The sequence below is a fragment of the Thunnus maccoyii genome, chromosome 7, assembly GCF_910596095.1.
Source record: "Thunnus maccoyii chromosome 7, fThuMac1.1, whole genome shotgun sequence".
Classification (NCBI taxonomy): domain Eukaryota; kingdom Metazoa; phylum Chordata; class Actinopteri; order Scombriformes; family Scombridae; genus Thunnus; species Thunnus maccoyii.
In genome coordinates this window covers 33,581,908-33,607,236 of record NC_056539.1, presented here as the reverse complement: position 1 = coordinate 33,607,236, position 25,329 = coordinate 33,581,908, and the positions used below count along the sequence as shown (strand labels likewise).

The following is a 25,329-nucleotide window of genomic DNA, read 5'->3' as shown; positions in this document are numbered from 1 at the left end:
CACGAGTATTGATTCAAACACACATCTACACAGACACACATTCACACTCTTAAAAAATTTACACACAATTTAGAAAGTGTGTTTCTGAATATTGAATGTAAAGTGAAAGTTTAAATAAAGTGCATGAAGGTAAATAGTTTCTGTGTGTGTGTGTGTGTGTGTGTGTGTGTGTGTGTGTGTGTGTGTGTGTGTTGCAGGGTTTCTCTGCACTCAGACCTCACTTGCTCCTGACTCGTTGTAATTCTATTGCTGTGTGTGTGTATGTGTGTGTGTGTGTGTGTGTGTGTGTGTGTGTGTGCAGTAGTGATAGAGGAGAAGACTGGAAGGTTAGTTTTTAATCAATACAACTTGCTGACGCTGGGACTTTTCTACCTCGCTTGCGCGCTCCCTCTCTCTCCCTCCTGTGTCTCTCTATGTCTCTCGCCCTCTCGCTTGCTCCCTGCACTGCAGCTCCTCCCTCTGTCCTGAGAAGACTCAGAGAAGATGAAACTCTCATAGGCCAGACAGTGTGTGTGTGTGTGTGTGTGTGTGTGTGTGTGTGTGTGTGTGTGTGTGTGTGTGTGGAGTAATGTTACCACACACTGGGCTGATGCTGACAGCTGTGATTCAGATTGTAGATACTCATCACAGACACACAGAGAGAGAAAAGAAGAGAGAACGAGAGCGAAGGAGGCTGTTATAGGACGAGAAAGATGATAGAGAGACTTTAAAGGGTAAAGACGGTGTCATAAATATGTAATTTCATTTTTAGACAAAGGCTTTGTAATTTCCTAAAACAGGTGCTACCGCTGTAGCAAACAAACAGGAGGAAACACGGTGTTTGTTGGGGACTATTTCCAACAGCGGATTGATCCACATTTGGTGCTCTGGTTAGTTTTTTTCTGGTAAAAGTTTTCCAGCTGTGAGCTGAAGGAGGAGGCGTGGAGGGAGACATGTGAGGCAAAGCTACTGCGAAGGTGCATACAGGTGTTCTGAAAACAACAGGAAGTTAGTTGTAGTTTGGCCGCTTATCAACACGATCAGCTGTTGGTTGCTGCCATTTGCATCAAAATCCCTGCTCTTCCTCACGGTCATAACTAGAGATTCATGTCTCCACCCAGTTACTGCAGTTACAGAACAATCAAGCGCACCTGCAGAGCAACCGCGCCGCACTAAACTGATATAACAGCTACATGAGTTTTACCTGTAAGACTCGTGTTTTAATGCTGTGATCAGATTTCCAGAGTCAGAGAAATAAAAAGTGTTTGTCCTGGTGTTAGTTCACTTATAGTTCAGTGGACGGTAGAGACAGTAGAGACAGTAGAGACAGTAGAGACGCTGGTGTGCGTTGATCTGCATCGTGTTGTCCTGTTTCCATCACAGTTGTGTGTTTAGATCATTTAGAGACAGCCTGTCATGACGTCACGCTGCTGTGTATAATGATGTGGCAAAAATAAAAAGCGGCGATTCGACTGACAAAACATGAGTGGACTCGTGTTTATCGAGACTTTTAGGGAGCAGCTCTACTCTTAACTCAACACTTCCTGAGGATATAATTATTTCATATGTCCATCAGCAATAAATCTCCATAAATCCACTTAGAAATCAGAGAGAAAAGACGCTTCCTGTGGTGATCCATTGATAGTTGTCTGTCTCCATGGTTACACCACAAACAGGAGCTGCTAACAGCTGATTCAGCAGACTTTTAATGGAGACAATTTGCCAAAAAAAAAAAAAGAAGTAAACAAACAGGCTGGAAGGAAGTGTCATTCAATCAGGGTTAGAAAGGGTTAGTGAAGGACAGAGCTGTCAATCATCTGTTGCAACTGGAGATGAACTCTGTCTCCAGGTAACAGACACCGAGATGCAGCCAGCGGAGAATAAATTATGACGAGTTATTTCCTTTAGTTCTTTTATAAAAATCTGCTAAAATGTTTGAGAATCAAAGCAGAGGTCACACAAACGCCTCTCTGCCACCGTAATCTCTCTCTCTCTCTGCATGTGTTTATATATCTCTCGCCCAGTCCCGTCCTGAGTCAGCACTTCTTATAGACACACACTTATACTACACACACACACACACACACAGTGTGGGTGAGTCATTGGGTGGGCGTGGTGTATGTTCTGCGTGTGTGTGTGTGTGTGTGTGTCTGTGTGTGTGTGTGTGTGTGTGTGTGTGTGTGTGTGTGTGTGTGTGAGCCTCACCTTGAAGATTGTGTGCAAATAGGACACAGAGACAGATGATGACTACACACACACACACACACAAAAACACACACACACACGGAGGGGAAAGCACCCTCACTGCAACGTCTGCTCCTCAGATGTAACCTAACCGCACACACACACACACACACACACACAGACAGACACACACAGACAGACACACACACACTACTATACAACACAGAGCCATGACCTGATCGATAAGTGTGTGTGTGTGTGTGTGTGTGTGTGTGTGTGTGTGTGTGTTGGTTGGCATGATGAGGTGCCAACTCCCTCCCCTCCATCTTCGTCTCTATGGGCAACCGCCACCGTCGCCCACGGCAACCACCACGCTGACCCCTGTGGGCACGATGCCCACTCTCACACAAAGCCAGTGCCATCTGCCCCCCACTCCCACCAAAAAACCTATACACACACCCCCCCCCTCCCCGACACACACACACACACACACACAAACACACACACAGGAATGCACAGACTGTCCAGTTGGTCACCATGGCGATGAGAGAGAGAGTGTTTACTGTACAGTCCCATGGCTCTCGCTCTCTAACAGAAGCCTAATGTCGACCGCCCAGGATGACTTTTGTTCCTACTTTAAAGTGTGTGTGTGTGTGTGTGCATGTGTGTGTGTGTGTGTGTGTGTGTGTGTGTGTGTGTGCGTCCTGCTCTGAGGTCACACTCTGCCTGTCAATCTACAGCCTTTTATTCATGTACATGTTTGTGCTTCTGCACCTCTGAGGACCCTCATTGTTCTGATCCAGCGGTTTCCGACTCTCAGAGCAGGACGGAAACTGAGCCTAGTAACCGTAAACGTGTGATTTTGTGATTTAGATGTTTAGATTCTTCTCCATAATAATAAAATTTATCCCGAACATCCAGCCAGAGTCATAAATAACTATCAGTAATGTTTTATTTTACAGGTCCAGTCATTTGCAGGTATTTAACAGTAAATGTTTAAGACATTTTACAGGCAGGGTGGTGCAGTTTGCTACAAATGATTAGAAACAAGTTGAAAAAGTATGAAGCACATTTCTCGTAATACTAAATTATATAATCCTTTCAAATAAATGTCCTATGAATGAACAGTTACACAGCTGCTACTTATAGGAAATGATTGAATAAACCTAATATGCTAATTTTAGGTTTAACCACAAAACTACACAATAAAAAAACTATTTTCTCTCAGTTCAATAACTGTCGACCTTATTAAGAATTTTTGAAAAAGAACATCTTCATATAGTTTATAAGGTTCTTACCAACTAAACCAACTAAACCACTTTTTTCATTTATTTCTTATAATTTGCACCAAATGTCTTAAACATCAGCTGTTAAACATCTGCAAATGACTCTAAAAACAAACCATGTTCACACCAAATATTGATTTCATTTATGTTTCTTCTGTTTATTGAACTTTGTATGAAGTTAACCTCTAAATAAAAACTTTTACTGTCTAATTTTCGCAGTAATTACCTTGAATTTTGTGCAGTTTGTGCTGCTTCCTGTTACGTCATCATCACCTCTCTGCTGTCAGGACAACAGGAATCTACTCAAATATTGTCTCATTTTGAGTCACTTGTACTGAACTCTTTAAAAAATGAAAACAGCCACTGTCTGAAATATTCTCACTTTCTAAAGATGTTCCCACTTTCCAGAATCTACTCGCTTTTCAAAATAATGTTCTTAACTTTCCAAAAACTCTCAAACTAACTTTCTAAAAATATACTCATTTTGGAAAAGGCCTCACTTGCTAAAAACATCCCCACTTCCTAGAAATCTTCTCACTTTTTACATAAATGTTCCTTCTTTAGAATAAAAGAATATTCCCACTTTCTAAAAATGTTCTCACTTTCTAAAACATCCCAGTTCAACGTTGGTTATTTACCTACAATTTGTGATAATTCATAAAAAGAAATTGTTGCTTCTGTAAAATGTGGAATTTCAGAAAAATCTCAAGTCCAAAACTGAGAGAAGACGACGACGTCCCAGAGAGAGAAGAAGAATAAATAACAGGAAGTCTGTTTCTGGCAGCGGTGACAAACACCTGGCCCATGTCTTCAGGAGTGTGTGTGTGTGTGTGTGTGTGTGTGTGCGTTGGCCTGTGACAGTCAATAAATCGACAGCCTCGTTCACTGCAGGCTGCCACACACACACACACACACGCACACACACACACACACACACACACACACACACACACACACACACACACGCACACACGCACACCAAAGCAATCAAACATGTCTCGATTGTCAACACAGGACTCCCACCTCACTGTCGTCTCACTGCACTGTGTGTGTGTGTGTGTGTGTGTGTGTGTGTGTGTGTGTGTGTGTGTGTGTGTGTGTGTGTGTGTGGGGTGGGGGGTTGAGGGGGGGATGAGTTAAGTCAAGGCTGCCCAATCGTTACACTCTTCATAAATCAGCTGGCAAACAGACCCTGACCTGAACACACACACACACACACACACACACACACACACAGATAGTACTCTGTTAATGTGGATGCTGCGTTCACTGACCAGCTGCTCTGCAGTAAATGTTACTGGCCTGAAGTAAAGTGCTGCTTTCTTTTCTCATCATCATATTTGTTTACAGCCACTTACATCAAGGCCACAACAAAATCCTGCTCTCTGATTGGCCGGCAGGTGTCTGTTCACACCTCAGACACATCGTTCAGGTCAACAGTTTAACCTCCTCTTTTAAATCAGAGCTCCACTGCGGGTAACCATAGCAACAGTAGCGATGCTTCAGGCTCTGTTAGTAGTTAACTAGTTGAAACATGTGAAAAGACTTCAGCCTTCAAACGTCCTCAAAACACAAACAAGCAACAAAACATTTGTTTACATCCTGACTTCCAAACTCTTCATGTAGATGTATTCATACAGATCAGAACCACACTGAAATACATCTCTATTCAACCAGAAAACAAGCAGTACGTCCTATAGAGAGCTACACATCTGACTGTATTTACACTATATACACATTTATACACTACATAAACACAATGAAACAGTGATGTCATAAAAAGATCCTCATGTGCCGCCTGTTGTTGGTGTTTTTATCTCAGTGCGTCTGTTGTGTTCATGTGTCTGCTGAAGAGTTTTGAAGATGTGGACTCGTGCAGGAAACCAGTCGTAACTGTAATATTCTTTCCAGCAGATGTTGGAAACTGGAAAAGAGCGTCAGACCCCGTTTACACTACGGCATTAAAACGTGATCTGTTTACATTATCCACTTTTTGTTACTATACTTCAACCTGCAGCTCAACAGGGAAACACTGTCCGAGGAAACACAAAGACTGTAAATGTGTCAGATATCCTCTTGATATGACTAACTCAGACTGATGAAGCTTTGCTTGGAGAAGTGGGGAGACAATAAAAGGCATTTCTACATTTATTCAGTGACTACAGCAACCAATACAAAATCCGGGAGATAATTAAATTCTGCCAGAACATCAACAGGTCTAAACAGATAAATATGATTATCATGGACTTAATTACTGAATAACCTTCTAATCAACCAACTCACATTTCCTTTCTTTCTTTCCAAAGACAGACATTAAATTTAACTGCTGCTGTTGGCATTTCATTTTTATGAAGTGCTGCTCGCTCATTCAGCACAGCAGCTTCTCAACTGTGCATGTGTGTAACACGTCTGCGTCCACAGATGTACTATATAGAGCCACGTATGCAGGCTGTCTGTGACACTGATCACTGGCAGTTTACTGGACTATATCTAGTATGTATGCTGGATCTAATAGGCACAGTTTGGGATTAACAGAAACCCAAGTACCACCCCCTAGTTACACCTTTCTAGTTAACAGACCAAATATGGTGTCACCCAACGATTGGTCTGAAGTCACATGACCATATATCCGACCCGTCATTGGCTGATATGTGTCTGGATGTATATGACTGGTTTTCATACGCAACTTACTTTATTTAAATGTTGTTTGTAATGTGTTTGATGATGACTATGATGAAGGCCACAAGCCGAAATGCATCGGTCAACTAATAAAGTTGTTCTTCATACTACGAGTGTTGCTGGAGTTCTGATCTCTCCACCTTAACCATGTTGCACAGACGGTTTGTGTTTTGGACGTTCAGGTTGGTCACCAGGATCCTGATGAAAAGGTTAAAACTGACTCAATCAGACAAACAGGAAGTACAGTCATTACTGGCCTGACAATCTTACAGATCGCCGCTATGTTCAGATCAAAGTTATCGTCAATGATCGTGACGAGATACTAGTAGCTCTATAATTATATCTACTCCCTGACCTTTGACCTGACCTTTGATGTCTTTTAGTAATATTCAGCCTCAGAAAATGATCATCACACCAGCGAACAAAGTCGTCAACAACAGGCCTGTGAGACGTCTCTTCATCTCAGAGAACACTGATGATAACAGCGTCTATCACTAACAGGATGTACAGTAAAGGTCTGTGACGAGGAACCATTAACCCTGATCGTCCGGGGCCTACATGTCAGGAAATCTACAATCCACCTAACATCAAAATCAAAAAGAGACAGCAGTTTATTGGCTAAAATGGGAGGCTGGATTGTATTAAAAGCAGACAAAAAGTCAATAAATAAAAGTCTTGAATGCATTACACTGAAAGCACATTTGAAGGATCTTTTAATATCCAGTGTGAAGTGTTCACATGGACACCTGACTGCTGTTTAACACACACTTTAAGGCCAGGTGTAAACGGAGCCTTAGTGAGGTCCGGCTCATCGGTGCCGGACGAGCACGGAGGGAAACATAAACTGTAAGCTGGAAGGACACTGATTGTCTTCAGTGGAACTAAAGCAGGATAAACAACAGAGCCGGACCAACATCAGGTGTGTGTGTGTGTGTGTTACCTGTGGCTGCTGAGGGATGTTAAAGCCGGGGTCTCTGGGTCCGACGCTGACGAACCGCTGGGCTGGAGATGTAGTGGGGGTGGAGTAAGCTGTGTCACACAAACATACACGCAGTTAAGATGACAGTCATTAAGATGAGTGAAGTCTAGTTGAGACTCAAGAATCTGGAAACTGAAGATAAATAAATAAATAGATGAACATTGATGACTCTTCTCTTACAATGACCCAGAGATGAAACATTATGCTGTTAAAACTTTGGTTCATTTTGGGTGGATGCTGCTGTTAAGTTCACTGACAGACGAGTAAAGTTTTGAAAGATGTAAGACAGATGGATTTTAAGCTCTGCTCTGGTTTCCAGGATAAAAACAAAAGCAATAAATAAAAACATATATTCATGTGTTGTTGATGAGTGTCAGCAGGATTAAATATTTTGGCATTGAATGTGTCTGTTTTTGCCAAAATAAGAGAAAGCCTGAGGACAAATATATATATATATATATATATATATATATATAATCCAAACACAATCACTGTTTTAAGATTAAGAATCAAGTAAATATTAGATTAATAATTAAAAAAACTGTGATATTTATGTGTTTTTTATTGTTGTGGAGGCGTTATGGCCTCCAGGAGAATATGTTCTCAATATGAACGTATATAATAATTTATGCATGTCGAGTTGAATGAGTTAAAAGTTGCTGCACTCACTGGGTGAGGTGGGTGAGTTGCCTCCCCCCTCGGTGGAGGAGGTGGAGGGCGGCTTGGCGTCGACGGGCAGCGGGACGGGACGGGCCATCGGGGGAGGAGGAGGGGGAGGCAGCATGGGCGTCGGCAGGAAAGGGTTGTGGACCTTTCCCTGGGAGCTACCATTAGGCTGAAGAGGGAGGGGGGGGGAGAGACACACACACACACACACACACACACACACACACACAAACACAATTAATAAGCATTAAATACAAACATATAAACGATACACGCTACAGATAAACATCAACAGGTCGGTCGCACAGCTAACCTGTAACAGCTCAACTCTCTGCTGTCCTCTGAGTGAGTGTAAGTGTGTGTGTGTGTGTGTGTGTGTGTGTGTGAGTGTGTGTGTGTGTGTGTGTGAGTGTGTGTGTGAGTGTGTCAGCACTTTTCCTGGCTGGTCATAAAGAATTCTGCTGCTGCTCGCATTTTATCCTGCTAATCTATAAGCATAATACCTCGCTTCACCTCTGCCTCCTTCTGTCTCTGCTCTTTCCCTCCACATATACAGAACATACTGTTCTCCACACAGCAATATCATGTATGAGTGTGTGAGTGTGTGTGTTTGTGTGTGTGTTATTTGTGTATCTGCTTTATCTGCAGGTGTGTTTCCATCCACCTGTTTTATGCATGAAAGAAAAAAAAAAAAGTGTTTCCTGTTGTCTGAGGTGTGACAGCAGCTCAAATATAAACAGACTGAGCCAATAAATGATGACGTCATGAATCATGTGACTTAAACGTCACTGCAGATCTGTGTGGAGTGATGATGAGGAGACTGTAACCTTCCTCACATGACACACGTGAAACTAACAACCATCGTTTGAGCTTCGACTGTCGCTCTTCTTCTGCAGCGGAGACTTAGCGCCACCCAACTCCCGATTAATTACCTCCAACATTTATTTGAATTTTCATTTGTCGAATTTCTGTAAATCCCACCGTCGCATCACACTTCTTCTTATCATCAGACACATGTTAGAGTTGAGTTGGCCGAGATAAAGCTGCTGCTGTTCTGGAGAGTTTACATCTGTGTGATCATGTGATCGCTGCTGATGCTGCTGCAAACAAAGCTAAAGTTTTGTTCCAGCTAACATTCTGTATCTCAGTTAAAGCAACCGGCGCTCACTTTAAAACATTCATCAGGATAAATTCATGCAGACGACCTTTGTTGAAGGTCTGAGGATTGAAACATCGTGTTGTTAAAACATGGAAATTGTTCTTAGAAGCGTTTTTGACGTCTGTCACTCACAACGTCTCGAAGAACAAATATGCTTCCGTTTTATTAAATGTATCACTGATACAAACATACTGATAGACACTGACTCTAAACATAACCTGCTGTTTAAATCACACATAACTTATTAACAGTATCTATGGTGATCGGTCAATCCTCCTCCTGTTGTTTGCCGGTTTCACTACAGCAGTGAATGAATAAATAACCTACAAGCACCATCAGTATCTCCCCCTGAATCCTACATGCAAACTATTGTAGTTCAGTAAACTGGTGAAGACAGAGACGTGTGAATGCTGCTTCAGTAGTTTCTTACACGCTGCTCACGTCTGGTTGTTTATGTGGATTCCCAGTAAGACTTTAATGGTGTGAATGCAGGAACTGTTTAGAAAGTAACAGCGACTGAAAACAGTTTGCATCACAAACATGTAAGTCAAGCATGTTCCTCCTTCAAGAGCAGATGTCTGTGTGGGTTTACACCAATCACACGGTGCCAAAAGGAGACGGATCGGTATTACAGTGTAGATAAAAGTCTGGACGTGAAGCTGCAGATTTTGTCACTCGAGTGTTTCTTTAAAAAGTTCAGACGGAAAATTTGCAGCAGCGTTTTAGGGAAGAGAAGTTTATATGACGTTGTACTTTATCACTTATTTATCAGCCTACATATAACAGCAGGTCAAGTTTGTAGTTTTTAGTACATCTGCAAAAAAAAAAAGAAAAACAGACAGTGTGTGTGTGTGTGTGTGTGTGTGTGTGTGTGTGTGTGTGTGTGTGTGTGTGGTAGGGGTGGTGGAGGGTGTATTGATTCAGTGTCTAGACGCAGATATATCAACTATCTCACTGCAGACAGAAGGCCACACACGCGCGTGTACACACACACACACACACACACACACACACACTGCAGTGTTTTCTGCTCCAGCCCTGCAAACAGATACTGATCCCACCTTTGCAGAGGTGGAAAACCCAGCTCAGATGTGTCAGGTTTGTGTGTTTGTGTGTGTGTGTGTGTGTGTGTGTGTGTGTGTGTGTGTTTCTGTATTAGTGTGTGTGTGTGTGTGTGTGTGCTTACGTTGAGGAAGCCCACCTGTCCGGCCTGTTGGGCGGAGTCAGGACAGACCAGCTGGACGAACTCCTTGAGCGTCTCCTGTGGGTGATACCTGATGGCCGGGTGGGAGAAGTAGGAGCCGGGCTGCTGCAGGATGGGGGAGGAGGAGAAGTGGAGGCTGGAGGGGGGGGCGTGGGGGCTCGCTGTGGGGAGGGAGGGAGGGAGGGAGGGAGCGAGGGAGAGAGACATAGAGAGAAAATTATTAAGAGAAAGAAGAGTTGGTAGAGCGAGGTAGAGAGTTGGTTGAAGGTGGGGGGAGGACGGAGGAGTAAAGCCGGGGGGGGGGGGGGGGGTAAAGATAGGGGGGAGGGGCATTTAGAGTTGATTAAAAGGGGGCGTGGTTTAACATGCAAATACAAGATGGACAAACAGCAAACAGCAGAGCAGATGAAACAACAGACAACGATGCATCTCTCACACCCAGCTGTCAATCAAAAACACTTTGTTGCTCTTCCTCTTATTTCCTCCTCTCCTCCTTTCCTCCCTCCTTCTCCTATCACCTCCCCTCTCTCCTTTCCTCCTTTCCTTATTTCCTCATTTCTCTTTCCCTCTCATCTTCTCCTCTTTCCTCTCCTCTTCTGTCTTTATTACTCCTTTCCTTCTCTTTACTTCTTACCTCTACTTTCTTATTTCCTCCTTTTCTTTTCTTGTTTCCTTCCCTCCTCCTCTCATCTTCTTTCATCTCCTCTCCTGTTTCCATCCTTCCTTTCCTTCTTTTATCTCCTCTCTTCATCATCTTGTGATTCCTTTTCTCCTTTCATATCTCTTCTTCCCTCTCATCTATTTATTACTTCCTCCTCTCCTCTTCTCTCTTATTTTCTCCTTTCCTTTCAGTATTTCCTCCTTTCCTCCTTCTTTTCATCCCTTCTTTCCCTCTCTCCTGTTTTCCTCCTTTTCCTCCTCTCTTCTCTTGTTTCATCCTGTCTTGTCTCCTCTTCTCGTTTCCTTGTCCTCCTCTCATCTTATCATCTCCTCTCCTCTCTAATCTAATTAAGACTCTAATTGGTCTAATATTCTCTGATTGCTCATTAGTGGACGAGGCCTCGTTAAGGACTGTGATGTATAGAGCGCTGAGGAGAGAGAGAGAGAGAGAGGGGAGAGAGAGAAAAAGAGATATAAAAGAAGCCAGAGAGAGAGAGAGAGAGAGAGAGAGAGAGAGAGAGAGAGAGAGAGAGAGAGAGAGATGGAGAGTTAAAGCTGCTGCACTAATTCACTTTAAGTCTGCTGTGATTTATCACTCTGACAATACACACTGACCGAGTGTGTGTGTGTGTGTGTGTGTGTGTGTGTGTGTGTGTGTGTATACCCTGCGGCCAATGTATTTACAGTAATCATTGGATGGATGGCTTTCTCTGCCCTCTTTCTCTCTCTCACACACACACACACACACACACACACACACAAAGAGACACAGTGTACATTAATAGGAATGATCTCACTCAGTGTGCAGGCATGCACAACCACCTGTGTGTGTGTGTGTGTGTGTGTGTGTGTGTGTGTGTGGTTGAGCAACATTTAAATCCTTTCAGGTGAAGGAATGAGTGAGTCTATAGAGAAAAACACCAATGAGACATTCACAATGAGCCACACACACACACACACACACACACACACATTTAGCTTTACTCAACACAAGTTGTGTTATAAAAATCAAAATGTAGATCAGCATTTAAACATATATTAATAAATGCTTTATAATACGCTATAATCTACTTATGAGCAGATCCTTGGACATCTTAAAGGACACATATTCTACACATTTCCAGCTCTATGTTTATATTCTGGGGCTCTACTGGAATATCTTTGCATGATTTCCAGTTAAAAACTCCTTATTTATCTTCTACTGGTCCTTTATGCAGCCCCTCAGTTCAGCCTCTGTCTGAAACAGGCCGTTTTAGCTCCTGTCTCTTTAAGGCCCCGCCTCCTGATGAGCTCGCTCTGTTCTGATTGGTCAGCTTCAAAGATTACAGAACGGACACACGTTTATTGATATGTGACAAACTGACGTCATCTCATTGGAAAAGTTAAAAAACACTGCAAACAACGCACTTAGTGCAGCTGAAACCTGGGTTTTGTCTTCCAGGCAGCATCTCTACAGACGGGACCAGTACTGTACGTTCACCTCCAACATCCATCATCACAGCAGGTTATAAATGACAGTAAAAGTCATTAAAGTATAATATAATCCCCTTTAAACAAGTTAGAGAAACAAATGAAACGAGCAAACGTGGTTTGACCATGTGACTGCAGAACGACACATGGTAGTGTTTTCTAATCTGGCGTCTCTATCAGCAGTAATCAGCTTTACTAAACATCACTGTTAAACAATAATGATGTTTTATGACATGACAGCGCTGTGGTTAAAGGGGGCCTATTACGCTTTTCCTTATTTTCAGACATATATAATGTTATTATGTCACATTATCGGATATTTATATTAAAAGTAGCCGACGTGTCAAATAACGAGGTAAACGTATGTATCAGTAATCCCTGTGAGCAGAAAGCAGCGGCTTCAGGCTGCTCTGAACTCTGTTTACGACGTTTTTTCTACTTTCAGGCTGAGTCGGCTGGTTACAGATTTCTTTCTATGGTCGTCTGCTTCACGCACAGCGAGCCAGTTCACTGCTACGCTACGCTAACATTATGCTGCTCCGCTATGCTAACATTATGCTGCTCCGCTACGCTAACATTATGCTGCTACGCTACGCTATGCAAACATTATGCTGCTCCGCTCTGCTAACATTATGCGGCTCCGCTACGCTAATATTATGCTGCTCCGCTACGCTAACATTATGCGGCTCCGCTACACTAATATTATGCTGCTCCGCTACGCTAACATTATGCGGCTCCGCTATGCTAACATTATGCTGCTCCGCTCTGCTAACATTATGCGGCTCCGCTATGCTAACATTATGCTGCTCCACTCCGCTAACATTATGCTGCTACGCTATGCTAACATTATGCTGCTACGCTACGCTAACATTATGCTGCTACGCTATGCCACCATTATGCTGCTCCACTCCGTTAACATTATGCTGCTCCGCTCTGCAAACATTATGCTGCTACGCTACGCTAACATTATGCTGCTACGCTATGCCACCATTATGCTGCTCCACTCCGTTAACATTATGCTGCTCCGCTCTGCAAACATTATGCTGCTACGCTACGCTAACATTATGCTGCTCCGCTCCGTTAACATTATGCTGCTCCACTCCGCTAACATTATGCTGCTCCGCTATGCTAACATTATGCGGCTCTGCTACGCTAACATTATGCTGCTCCACTCCGTTAACATTATGCTGCTCCGCTCTGCTAACATTATGCTGTTTTGGGAGTAGTCATGCCGAGCCATGACTTCATTACGCAGCAGGAGAAAGTAAAATAAGTAGTTTACCTGTTGGAGGTATGCTGGTCGTCTGCAGCTCTTCATCAAACATCATCATCACTGTGGCTGTTTCTGCTTGTACTCTTCCTCCCTGCTTTATTTATAACTAATCTGCTCAGCAAAAAACTCCAAATATCTCCACATGTTGTTGTTTCGACTGGTTTTTAGCGCCGCTAACGAAGCTCCGCTAATTCAGTGAGGAACGTATTTCATTTCCTGTAAATTCTTCACAATAAAAGCCTTTAAAAGTCATTTAAAAGCTTACTCAACAACATATTGTTGAGTAAGGTTCAATTCCAAGGCTGAAGTTTAAGTTATTTACATCACTACAGATATCAGAAGGACTTTAAATCAAGTTTCTTACTTCTAGAAGTTTCGGTTTCACGTCAGCTCTCTGTTTAAAAATGTCTGACCGAGTCTGGAGCTAAAAATGTAAAGTTCTCTCTGCTGAACTTACAGACATGAAATTGATATCGATCGCCCCCCCGCAAGACAGAAAACACAACGATTTTCCAAAATGTCTGAGTCTTCCTTTAACAACTCAGCAACAGCAGCGTGTGTGTGTGTGTGTGTGTGTGTGTGTGTGTGTGTGTGTGTGTGTGTGTGTGTGTGTGTGTGGTATTGAGGACTGGCGGCCTGCATGTCGAACACAGAAGAAAGGGTCGGGATTAGTTCCACTTTGCAAATTGCCTCGCTTCACTGCCTCAGACGCCCTCCTCCTCCTCCTCCTCCTCCTCCTCCTCCTCCTCCTCCTCTCTCCTGCCAACTTTTCCTTGAAGAAGATATTTGCCATCAAGAGGTGGATTGATAAACGATAAGAAGGAGGAGAGGATTCAGAATGGCAGAGCTCCTTCATTTGACACCGCAGAGGAAGATGAGGGGAAGGATGAAGGCTGGAGGGATGGGGAGGGGGAGATTTGAGAATAAAAGGAGGAGGACGAGGAGGAAGAAGAAGGTGAGAAGGTACAGGAGGAGGAAGAGGAGGAGGAGAAAATAGAAAAGAGGTGGACTGAAGGAGGACCTCAGTCTGATGGTGTAGAATCATCTGGAGAAGATCCAGCTGATGAGGATTAATAACTGCGTTTATGTTTTTTAGAATTATATTTTAGAGAAACAGGAAGTTGACAGAAGTGTGCCCACTCCAGCTCTCTCTCAGCCCTGCGGGAGTTCAGCTGCTCCCATCAGCTCACAAATCATTTTCAATCCTCTAATCTGCTCCAACATGAGCAGGATTTTCCTCCCACAGACTGCTGGAAAACGTTCAGGAATAACAAACAGCGTCACAAACATCCACATCTGTCGGAACGAGAAGTTCTCCCGACTCAAACCGAGACCCGACCAGAATGACCCCAGCATAGGACAATAGTTTATTCTGGAAAGTGGAGTCGTCTTATATTCGAGGATGAAACAATTATTCATATTCTTTTTGAATGGAAAGAGAAGCAGAGTTAAGGACGGTTGAATCGAGGGCAACTGGACCTGGATGTAGACAAGCTGGGTGATAAACACATAACAATAATTATCTCCATATCATTTTCCTCGATACGAATACAACAAATGTTTGATAAATGTTTGATATAATTAAACCGAGAGGCTCGGTCAGCCTGAACCGGCTACTGGGGACTGGCTAACTACAGCAGCTAACGATTGGGATCCATGCTACGCTGTACTTTTAATTCACTGAGCCTCCATCGCAGCAAATAAACATTTATTACATGTACCATTTTCACTAAAGGAGGCAGAGGAATAACTAAACATAAGACACACCGAGCAGGAGAATGACGGGAAGAGAGGGATGCCGTCGCTAGCTGCTATGCTAAAGTAGCTAGCAGCTTGTAAACAACTGTAGGGTTAGCGAGAAAGTTGCTAAAAGAAGCTGTGAGTGCTTGAGCAGAACTAAGTTTAAATGTACAGGAGGTAAAGAAGAACATCTGTTTGCAGCTGCAGAGAAGTCAGCATTTCATTTTTCTATTAAGATATTTATTTTATTGAGGAAAAAAGGACTGAAAAATGATTTTATCATTACAATAGTTTTGATTGTTCTACCTCAGATTTGTTCTGCTGTTGTTAAGTGTTTAAAAACCACAATTAACTTTCACTCAGGAGCAAAAATCAGCCTTTAAAGCTGAAAGAAATAATGATTTCATATTTATTGTGATAATTATCAATATCAACATTTTTATTGTAATAACATTTTTGGCCAAATCACCCACCGCTAGTTGTAGATAATTAGTTGTCCAGTTGTCCTTGATTCAACCGTCCATGGATAATCATGACCTGGATGACGGTACTAGTTAGTTATTATGGGATGTGTTTGGTTTGTTCAGTTTAACCTGCAGGAGCTTCTGAAGGCTCCTGTAACAAGTTATTAATGTAGAGAAAGACTGAAGTCTGACAGGAGAGAGTCTGAATGTGTGACTGATACAAACGTTGGATTTATGTTCTGCTTCAGTCTGCATTTTGATAATTAAATAAATACATAAATGAGCTCTCAGTTGTCATGATTTAATGTTTTTCTTTGTTGATGGTAAACTGAATATTTTGGTGTTTTAGACTGTTACACCGACAAACAAGACATTTGAAAAGGCTTTTGGGAACCATAACAGATATTTTCTGATATTTTCTGATGAAACAATTAATCGATTAATTGAGAAAACAATCTGTAGATGAATCGATAATGAAAATAATGGTTACTTGCAGCTCGACTCTCTTCTACTTGGATTAACAGTCTCTCAGTATGAAAGTGTTCAAAATCTCCAAAAACCTGTTTGATGATTTAAGAGCTTCACTAACTAATAAAATGTCTTTAATAGTTTCAGATGAATGATTATTGTGTTTCAGGACGGGAACCTTTGTGTGGTTGATTTTATTGGTGCAGAAGACAAAGTTCATGTTTCACCACTGAGACTGTTGGTCATTTGCCTTTTTCAGTCAGTAATAAAAGACTTTGGGAGTTATAATCATTTCATTCGTCGTCCTGCACCTGACCTAAAAACACACATACACATCTTTGTCATCTGATATTCAGGCCAACATGGTGCAATCAGTCTAATCAGGTCCTCAGATGGACACATCCTGTCATCTACCTGACCGTCCTCTGTCTGTACCACATGTCCAGTGTGTAGCTGCACACAAATATGAAATTTAGTGGTTTTAAAACTGTTTTAAAACTGTTTCAAACTACTTTGCTGCTTGTGTGTCTCACTGGAAACAGCTTTGACTCACACACACAGTCATATTTCCATCACTTCAGAGGACATTACATTGACTTACATTCATTTCTTGGAGACATAACTTAACCCAGACTAACTATAAACACTACTTACCTAAAACTAACCTGAGCTTCACTTTAAACCAAGTTTTTACCCAAAAAATAATGATTTACATTGTGTGGAGGCGAGTCCCCACATGTGACTGGGTGAACAGATTTATGTCCTCACAACATGACGAATACCTGGTACACACACACACACACACACACACACACACACACACACACACACACACACACACTTACACACACACACACACGCACACACACTTACACACACACACACACACACAGACACACACACACACACACACACACACACACACATGCGAGCAGGCAGGAAGTGTTTCTGTGTTGTGTAACATTTCTACTAATTAGAGGATAAAAAAGGAGCGTGAAGAAGAGGAAAAGGAGGTTTGGGAGTGGGCGGGGCTTGAGGGCGGGTGGAGGGGTGAGGAGGGTGTATTTATGACACACACACACACATGCACACACACACACACATGCACACACAACCCTGCCTGAAGCCTACAGGTGTGTGTATCTACAGGTGGACCTCCTCTTCCTCTGCTCTCCTGCGTCTCCTCCTGACAAAACCCACCACAGCTACAGACGGGGGAGGGAGGGGTGAGGGGGTGAGTGTGTGTGTGTGTGTGTGTGTGTGTGTGTGAGGGGGGGGTTGAGGGTGTGTTTGTTGGGGTTGACTGGTTGAGGACCTCACCTCGAGGCCCGGTAATGACGGGCCGGTGATGGTGTGTGAAAGCCGTTCGGGGGGAAGAGGAGGAAGAAGAAGAGGAGGAGGTGGAGGAGGCGGAGCCGCTCGGCGAAGGCACGGCGCCGCAGAAACCAGACTTCTCTGACTTCTTTAACGCGCCAGCGGGCGACGGCATCCCTGCCAAGAACCATGATGATGATGATGAGGAGCGGGTCAGTGGCACTGCAGCGGTTTGTTTTCTCTTTACATCTTATATTAACAGCCTCACCTCCAGTGAGAGGGGCGGGGGAGGAGGAGGAGGAGGAGGAGGAGGAGGAGGAAGGGGGGAGCAGGGTGGACGGGGGGGGGGGCAGGGAGGGAGGGGCCAACAGGTTGAGGATCAGGGCTGCAGGGTGTCACAGGGAGAAGTGAGCGTGTCTGTGATTTATAACTCAATGATAAAGCTTTTATTATTATTATTATTATCATTATTATTATTATTATTATTATTATTATTATTATTATTATAGCAAGCTGTCAGAATGTTATATTTTGTACAAAAAATAAATTAAGGATAAAAATAATTCATTTCTTGACCTTGAAGTTTCAGGCTTTTATTTTTCTAAATTACAAAAATGATTAGTTCCACTTTGTATTCCACCGTAAAAATTCTATTTAGTCATTTTTTTAAAAACTTTTTTAAATTAATTTATATTTTTATTTACAATGTATCTATGCAATCATTTATTATTCTAAATTGTATTTATTTTAACAAGAAAAAGTCTCATAATGGGACCTTGAGTGAATAAAGAACGAAAAAAAGAATACAATAAAATTTATAATAACAAATAATTGCATGAATACTGTAAAATTGTAAATAAAAAAACATAAATACATTTAAAAAAGTTTAATAAATAAAATTTTACATCAGAATAAAAAAGCTAAATAATTGATTAAATAATAATTATTAACTACAACAGAAACTAGAAATAGTAAATAATAATAAATGTAAAAATTGTCAAAATATTATTTATTTTACACGTTATTATAATTATTATTTGATATATATAATTAAAGACGCAGCTGATATGATTTGATTATCTGCAGTTATAAATGTATCAATAATTTATTACACTGACCAAATATCAATAACTTGTCAATCAATCAGCAATCGGGGCGGGGCTTATAGTGATGGGCGGAGCTTCAGAACGAACCCGTTCTCACTCCCAGGTCGTCAAATAGCGACGCTTCGTCACCACCTGATACCGACACAGGCAGCAGGCTGTCAGCTGACGCTCGGGTCGCCGCCTGCGTCGCACAACCTCGTGTTTTCATTTCGGCGTCCAGGTTAACGGGTCAGAGCCGCCGCAGCCAGCGTGAGCGGCGCTGCAGCGGTGCATCATCTAGAGATTTGGCGTCTTGCCTGTTTTTTCTGCATGACGCACGCGGTTCTCAGTAAAAATAGAAAATGATCTGTTGAGTCATAGTGACATCACACCTTTCACTGAAGTCTGAACGTCTAAACCTGCAGAAACTGTCACAGACGTGATAAAATATAAAGTGTCGTCTTCTCTGTGACATTAGTTGAGACCGTTTCCCTCCTGACAGTTCAGTTTGGATGTTTGTTTGTCAGTGTGTGTTTGGCTGGTTTGGGGAACCCAACCTGCCACCTGTGAACGTTTGTCACCTTTATAGAAACGTCATCATGGCGCCTGTTCCGTCCGTTGTTTCTAGAGTTCGATAGAAGTCTATCCGACTACGCTGAAAAATGACGCCGAGGCGAACTCGGTGCGTTAAAAAGTGACGCAGAGAGTTGGGAGTGAGAACGGGCTGACAGAACAGAGTGAGGAGGAGGAGGAGGAAGAGGAGGAGAGGGGGGAAGGCTGTGTGTGTGTGTGTGTGTGTGTGTGTGAGTGATGAACACTTGAAGAGGTTTTGTCAGGTGGAATCGAGGCAGAGTCTGCTCAGCACTTTCTCCTTCCTCACCCTGTTTACACATCTATCTATCTATCTATCTATCTATCTATCTATCTATCCATCTATCTATCTATCTATCTATCCATCTATCTATCTATCTATCTATCTATCTATCCATCCATCTATCTATCTATCTATCTATCTATCTATCTATCTATCTATCTATCTATCCATCCATCTATCTATCTATCGATCCATCTATCTATCTATCTATCTATCTATCTATCTATCTATCTATCTATCTATCCATCCATCTATCTATCTATCGATCCATCTATCTATCTATCTATCTATGTATCTATCTATCTATCTATCTATCTATCTATCTATCTATCGATCCATCTATCTATCTATCTATCTATCTATCTATCTATCCTCCTAGCAACAGTAGTCATGCTACTGTTACACCTACGTGAGTATTTTTGTAGTATTTTTGCATATTTTCAGCTTTTCTACTCAGGTTTTTATGTTTTAAATGTGGATAAAAGAGGTGGAAACACTTCTACTGTAGTGTTACAGTAGTGTTACAGTAGTGTTACAGTAGTGTTACTGTAGCGTTACAGTAACACTACTGTAGCGTTACAGTAACACTACAGTAGTGTTACTGTAACACTACTGTAGTGTTACTGTAACACTACAGTAGTGTTACAGTAGCGTTACAGTAACACTACTGTAACACTACTGTAACACTACTGTAGTGTTACAGTAGTGTTACAGTAGCGTTACAGTAACACTACTGTAACACTACTGTAACACTACTGTAGTGTTACAGTAGTGTTACAGTAGCGTTACAGTAACACTACTGTAACACTACTGTAACACTACTGTAGTGTTACAGTAGTGTTACTGTAACGCTACTGTAACACTACTGTAGTGTTACAGTAACACTACAGTAGTGTTACAGTAACACTACTGTAGTGTTACTGTAACACTACTGTAACACTACTGTAACACTACTGTAGTGTTACAGTAACACTACAGTAACACTACTGTAGTGTTACTGTAGTGTTACAGTGACTGAGCAGCGTGTGACACCAGTCTCACTGGTTTATAGATGTCAGCTGCTTGTTACTGTCTGCAGCAGGAAACAGATGATATTTAACACCTTTGGAGGAAGTTTAAGACTTTTTAATAACTTCTAAGGTCTTTTTAGGAATTAAATGCTTTTAACTTTTTTCCAGACCTGCAGATCAACTGTTTCTCTCTCTTTTCTTATTCCATCCTCATCCCTCCTCTTCCTCATCACAACTTCCATCTTTACTATATCAGACAAGATATGATCTCCAACACACAGAAACGCTCACACTCACAACCAGGGATGTTAATATGAGGGGAGGAGAGTGTGTGTGTGTGTGTGTGTGTGTGTGTGTGTGAGAGAGAGAGAAGCTGACAAATACACATCTAATCATGAATTACACACACAAACACATACATATATAATTAAACAGGCATCCACACACACACACACACACACACAGCGTGTCAGCGTGTCGGCCAATAAATGCACAGCCATGATGATGTCACCAGCATGCTGCCAGGTGGGCGGGGTCAGGGTGTCGGAGGTGATGTGTGCTGCACCAATGACTGCTTCAAGACCAAACTCAGGAAGAAGGAGAGGAGGAGAAGAGAGGAGAGAGGAGAGGAGAGGAGAGGAGAGGAGAGAGGAGAGGAGAGGAGGAGAAGAGAGGAGAGAGGAGAGGAGAGGAGAGGAGAGGAGAGGAGAGGAGAGGAGAGGAGAGAGGAGAGGAGAGGAGAGGAGAGGAGAGGAGAGAGGAGAGAGGAGAGGAGAGGAGAGGAGAGAGGAGAGGAGAGGAGGAGAAGAGAGGAGAGAGGAGAGGAGAGAGGAGAGGAGAGGAGGAAACAAGAGAGGAGAGGAGAGAGGAGAGGAGAGGAGGAAACAAGAGAGGAGAGGAGAGGAGGAAACAAGAGAGGAGAGGAGAGAGGAGAGGAGAGAAGAGGAGGAAACGAGAGGAGAGGAGAGGAGAGGAGAGGAGAGGAGAGGAGGAAACAAGAGAGGAGAGGAGGAAACGAGAGAGGAGAGGAGAGGAGGAAACAAGAGAGGAGAGGAGGAGAGGAGAGGAGGAAACAAGAGAGGAGAGGAGGAAACGAGAGAGGAGAGGAGAGGAGGAAACAAGAGAGGAGAGGAGGAAACGAGAGAGGAGAGGAAACAAGAGAGGAGAGGAGGAGAGGAGAGGAGAGGAGGGGAGAGGAGAGGAGAGGAGAGGAGAGGAGGGGAGAGGAGGAAACAAGAGAGGAGAGGAGGAAACGAGAGAGGAGAGGAGAGGAGAGGAGGGGAGAGGAGAGGAGAGGAGAGGAGAGGAGAGGAGAGGAGGAAACAAGAGAGGAGAGGAGGAAACAAGAGAGGAGAGGAGGAGAGGAGAGGAGAGGAAACAAGAGAGGAGAGAAGGGAGGAGGAGAAGAGAGGAGGAAACAAGAGAGGAGAGGAGGAGAGGAGGAGAGGAGAGGAGAGGAGAGGAGAGGAGAGGAGAGGAGAGGAGGAAACAAGAGAGGAGAGGAGGAGAGGAGAGGAAACAAGAGAGGAGAGAAGAGAGGAGGAGAGGAGAGAAGAGAGGAGGAGAGGAGAGGAGAGGAGAGGAGGAAGCAAGAGAAGAAGAAGAGGAGAGAGGAGGAGCATTAAAGGAGAGAGTGCAGACAGAAGAGGAGGAGGAGGAGGAGGAGGAGGAGTCCACCAGACTGAACCAGACACAACACCAATACGACAAACCAAAACACCATCCGGGTATCTACCCAGCAGGAGGAGGAGGAGGTGAAGAGGAGGAGGAGGAGGAGGAGGAGGTGGTGACAGATTCACAGACACGTAGACAGAAAATAAAAAGCGTGAGCACAGTCTTTACCTTGTCGGGAGATGAACGAGCTAGCTAGCGAGCCACGCAGCTTATATCCAGCTTTCCAACGCAAGACGGAGGAAAGAAGGAAAAACAAACCAAAAGGGAGGAAAAGAAGAAAGAAAAAAGAAAAGCAGCATGAATATTCTGACTGAGAGAGAGAGAGAGAGATGGAGGCAAAACCTCATGATTACGTTTTTATCCTGGGAGGGGGGGAGGTGGGGGGTGGAGGAGGGGGGGGGATCCAAGGTCATATCACACACACACACACACACACACACACACACACACACTGTCTACATGTGAATCCCAGTGATGGATTGTGTGTTTAGATGAGTTTCTACCAGATTAAAAGCCTCTGTGGTGTCTTTGTTAAAAGTTCTCTTCTTCATGTGCAGTAACATAAATCCAGCAGGAAGTACGCCGCTAACACTGAAAGCTATTAAAGAGCTAATTACAGAATGAAAATACAGTATATTTAATGGCTACTGCTGAACAAACGCTGACCATGATAGTATCGTGGAGGTGGAGTCTACCGACCATATATAATGAAAATCTGCAGGATTATCACTTTAAGCACACATTCATTTAGGAATATACACCATGTAAGTATAAAATCATATAAAGAATGAATCTTAAGGCTGGATCTCAACATCAGGTAATAAAGGAGACGTGTGATTGGTGTTTAAAGTTTGAAACTTTGCTTGTAGTTCTTCTGCCTGCTAAACGACGCTTGGATGCGTCTGACTGCTGCGTCGTGGTTGGAGTCCAAACTGGACGGTTGATCTGCAGTTTGTGATCCGTGGTGAGTTGACTCTCGTGTCCAAGTTTTAGATCATGTGATTAGGCATGAAGCACGGTCAACGGCTAATATCTGGTTATTTAGCTTTAGCTTTATGGTGTAGTTTAATGGTGCATATTCCCAAACTAAATGAATCAAACGACCACGAATCATTTTCAACACAGTGAACCTGAGTGTGTTTGTCGTCACATGTACAGCAGATACGACTGTTACCGCTGGTGCTACATGAAAACACACACCTGACTACAAGCAGAATCACCACTAACATACACAACTAACAACAGTCATTCTTATGCACCTGCTGAGTGCTCAACACACCTGTGCACACACACTCATTCACTGTTTACATACTCACATCTCTCACACACACACACACACACACACACACACACACACACTCCCCTCCCTGCAGTAAGCATCATCTGCACAGTGTCACATGAAAGCAGCATCGCTCCATTTTTCCAAAAAGCTGCTTTGAAGCGGCAGGTTAACGTTGGGATGTGTATGGAGTGTGTGTGTAGGGTGGAGGGAGGGAGGGAGGGAGGGCGAAGGAGGGAGGGTGGGGGTTAGGCAATGGGGCTGTTATCAGAGGAGGTCTGGGGGTTTGGGGGGTGTCGTTGCCGTGGCGACGGGGTACCTGGCTCCACGTCGTGCCAGCTGCTGGCCTGGCTGCCGCTGCCCGGAGATCGACCCTGACCGGGGTAGTAGGACTCCTCGCCGGGACTGTCCACGTCCTCCTCCATACACTTTATCCTCTTGGCAGAGCTGGACACAGACACACACACACACACACGCACACACACACACACACACACACACACACACACAGAGGAGAGAGAGCAGCGGTGTTACTTGTATTATTTGTCTGATATTCAGGATAATGTGGGTTTTTTATTTGGACTCACAGATGTGCTGATAAATAAAAACAGTGGAAATGAAGAACACAGTTGTATCTGGACATATTGTGTATCACATCTTTTGTAGGTACATTTGAAGTCAACAGGTAATCTAACGTGCAAGTTACAGTACAGTATGTAGTATTATACTATTCTCTAACTATGAAGCCCTAAACTCAACTTTCCCAGGGGGCCGAGAACCTTTGGAGGAAGTCAGGAACCACATTTAATTCCTGTGTGATGGTTGTTTGTGGAAAATAAGAAGGAAGGTCAGACTTTCTGCTTGTTCAGGAACTTTGACGCTGAACGAAAGACCAGCTGAGTCATAAAGACGAGGAAGTCTGAGGGTCTCTAGCATTAATATTAGGACCAAGGTCTGATGTTATTTGTAACGTTTATCATCATTATAGAGTGTGTTGATGGTTTGATGACCAGTTTAATAAAAGAGTGAGATAAAGAGAGAGAGAGAGAGAGAGAGAGAGAGAGAGAGAGAGAGAGAGAGAGAGAGAGAGAGAGAGAGGTGATGACAGAACCAAGCGAGAGAAACAAAACTTTCTTATACTTTTATTACATAGCAGCAATAAATGACCATCAATCAAACACTCTGCAGATTATTTAATGAGACTGAAAGGATGTCGTCTTTACTTTCATTCATTCATTCATTCATTCATTCATTCATTCATTCATTGCATCCACTGAGTCACACCGCAGTAAATACAAAGAACAACACCATGTGTGTTTTTTCTTTGTGAAAATTGCATTTCAAACACAAGAAAACACAGCTGTCGTTTTTTAATCTGTCATTTGTCTAATTAACCTCATCTCTATGTAACATGTACATTTCCTAGTTTAGTCACTCTGTAGTTTCTTTAGTTTCAGAATGGATTGTAACTTAATCAGAAACTGAAAGTCTCGTCTGTTTGTGTTTCTGCTGCATCTTAATATTAGTCAAATCGACTGATAACATTAAAGATTCACAGTTTTCCTCTTCATGTTTCCACCTGCAGTTTATTGCAGTTTGTCTCAGAAGTAGATGATCTGCTGAGTGTCTTCCTCTCTCTCTTTATTTAGCTTCTTTTAAACTAGTTGCAATTATATTTTACACTACAACTTTATATTTAACATCAATAACAAGAGATGTCATTCCACAGGTTGCAGCAGCCTCTGGACCTGCGTTCCCTGAAGGGCTGGATATACTCCACTGCTGACGTGGATGAAGTTCTGTTTATACGACTCCGGGTGTCTGCACAGACACATATGTTCACAGAGGGGTTGTTGGCATGTATTGTTCATATGTACGGTCC

The 25,329-nt window shown here is 42.9% G+C and overlaps 1 protein-coding gene across 14 annotated transcripts in view; it reads right to left on the bottom strand.

Moving 5' to 3' along the window:
- The window catches only part of nfia (nuclear factor I/A), a 194,806-nt gene that overhangs the window by 2,494 nt on the left and 166,983 nt on the right, over window positions 1-25,329 (bottom strand). For 12 of the 14 annotated variants that reach the window (XM_042416787.1, XM_042416786.1, XM_042416795.1 and 9 more), the window contains 4 exons: window positions 23,767-23,894; window positions 10,119-10,297; window positions 7,777-7,942; window positions 7,069-7,157 (listed from right to left, as the gene is read on the bottom strand). In XM_042416787.1, coding sequence (XP_042272721.1) covers window positions 7,069-7,157; window positions 7,777-7,942; window positions 10,119-10,297; window positions 23,767-23,894 — 562 coding nt within the window. Of the gene's footprint in view, window positions 1-7,068; window positions 7,158-7,776; window positions 7,943-10,118; window positions 10,298-11,084; window positions 11,225-23,766; window positions 23,895-25,329 lie in introns of those variants that run through there. The other 2 variants (XM_042416788.1, XM_042416800.1) reach the window with 2 other exon arrangements.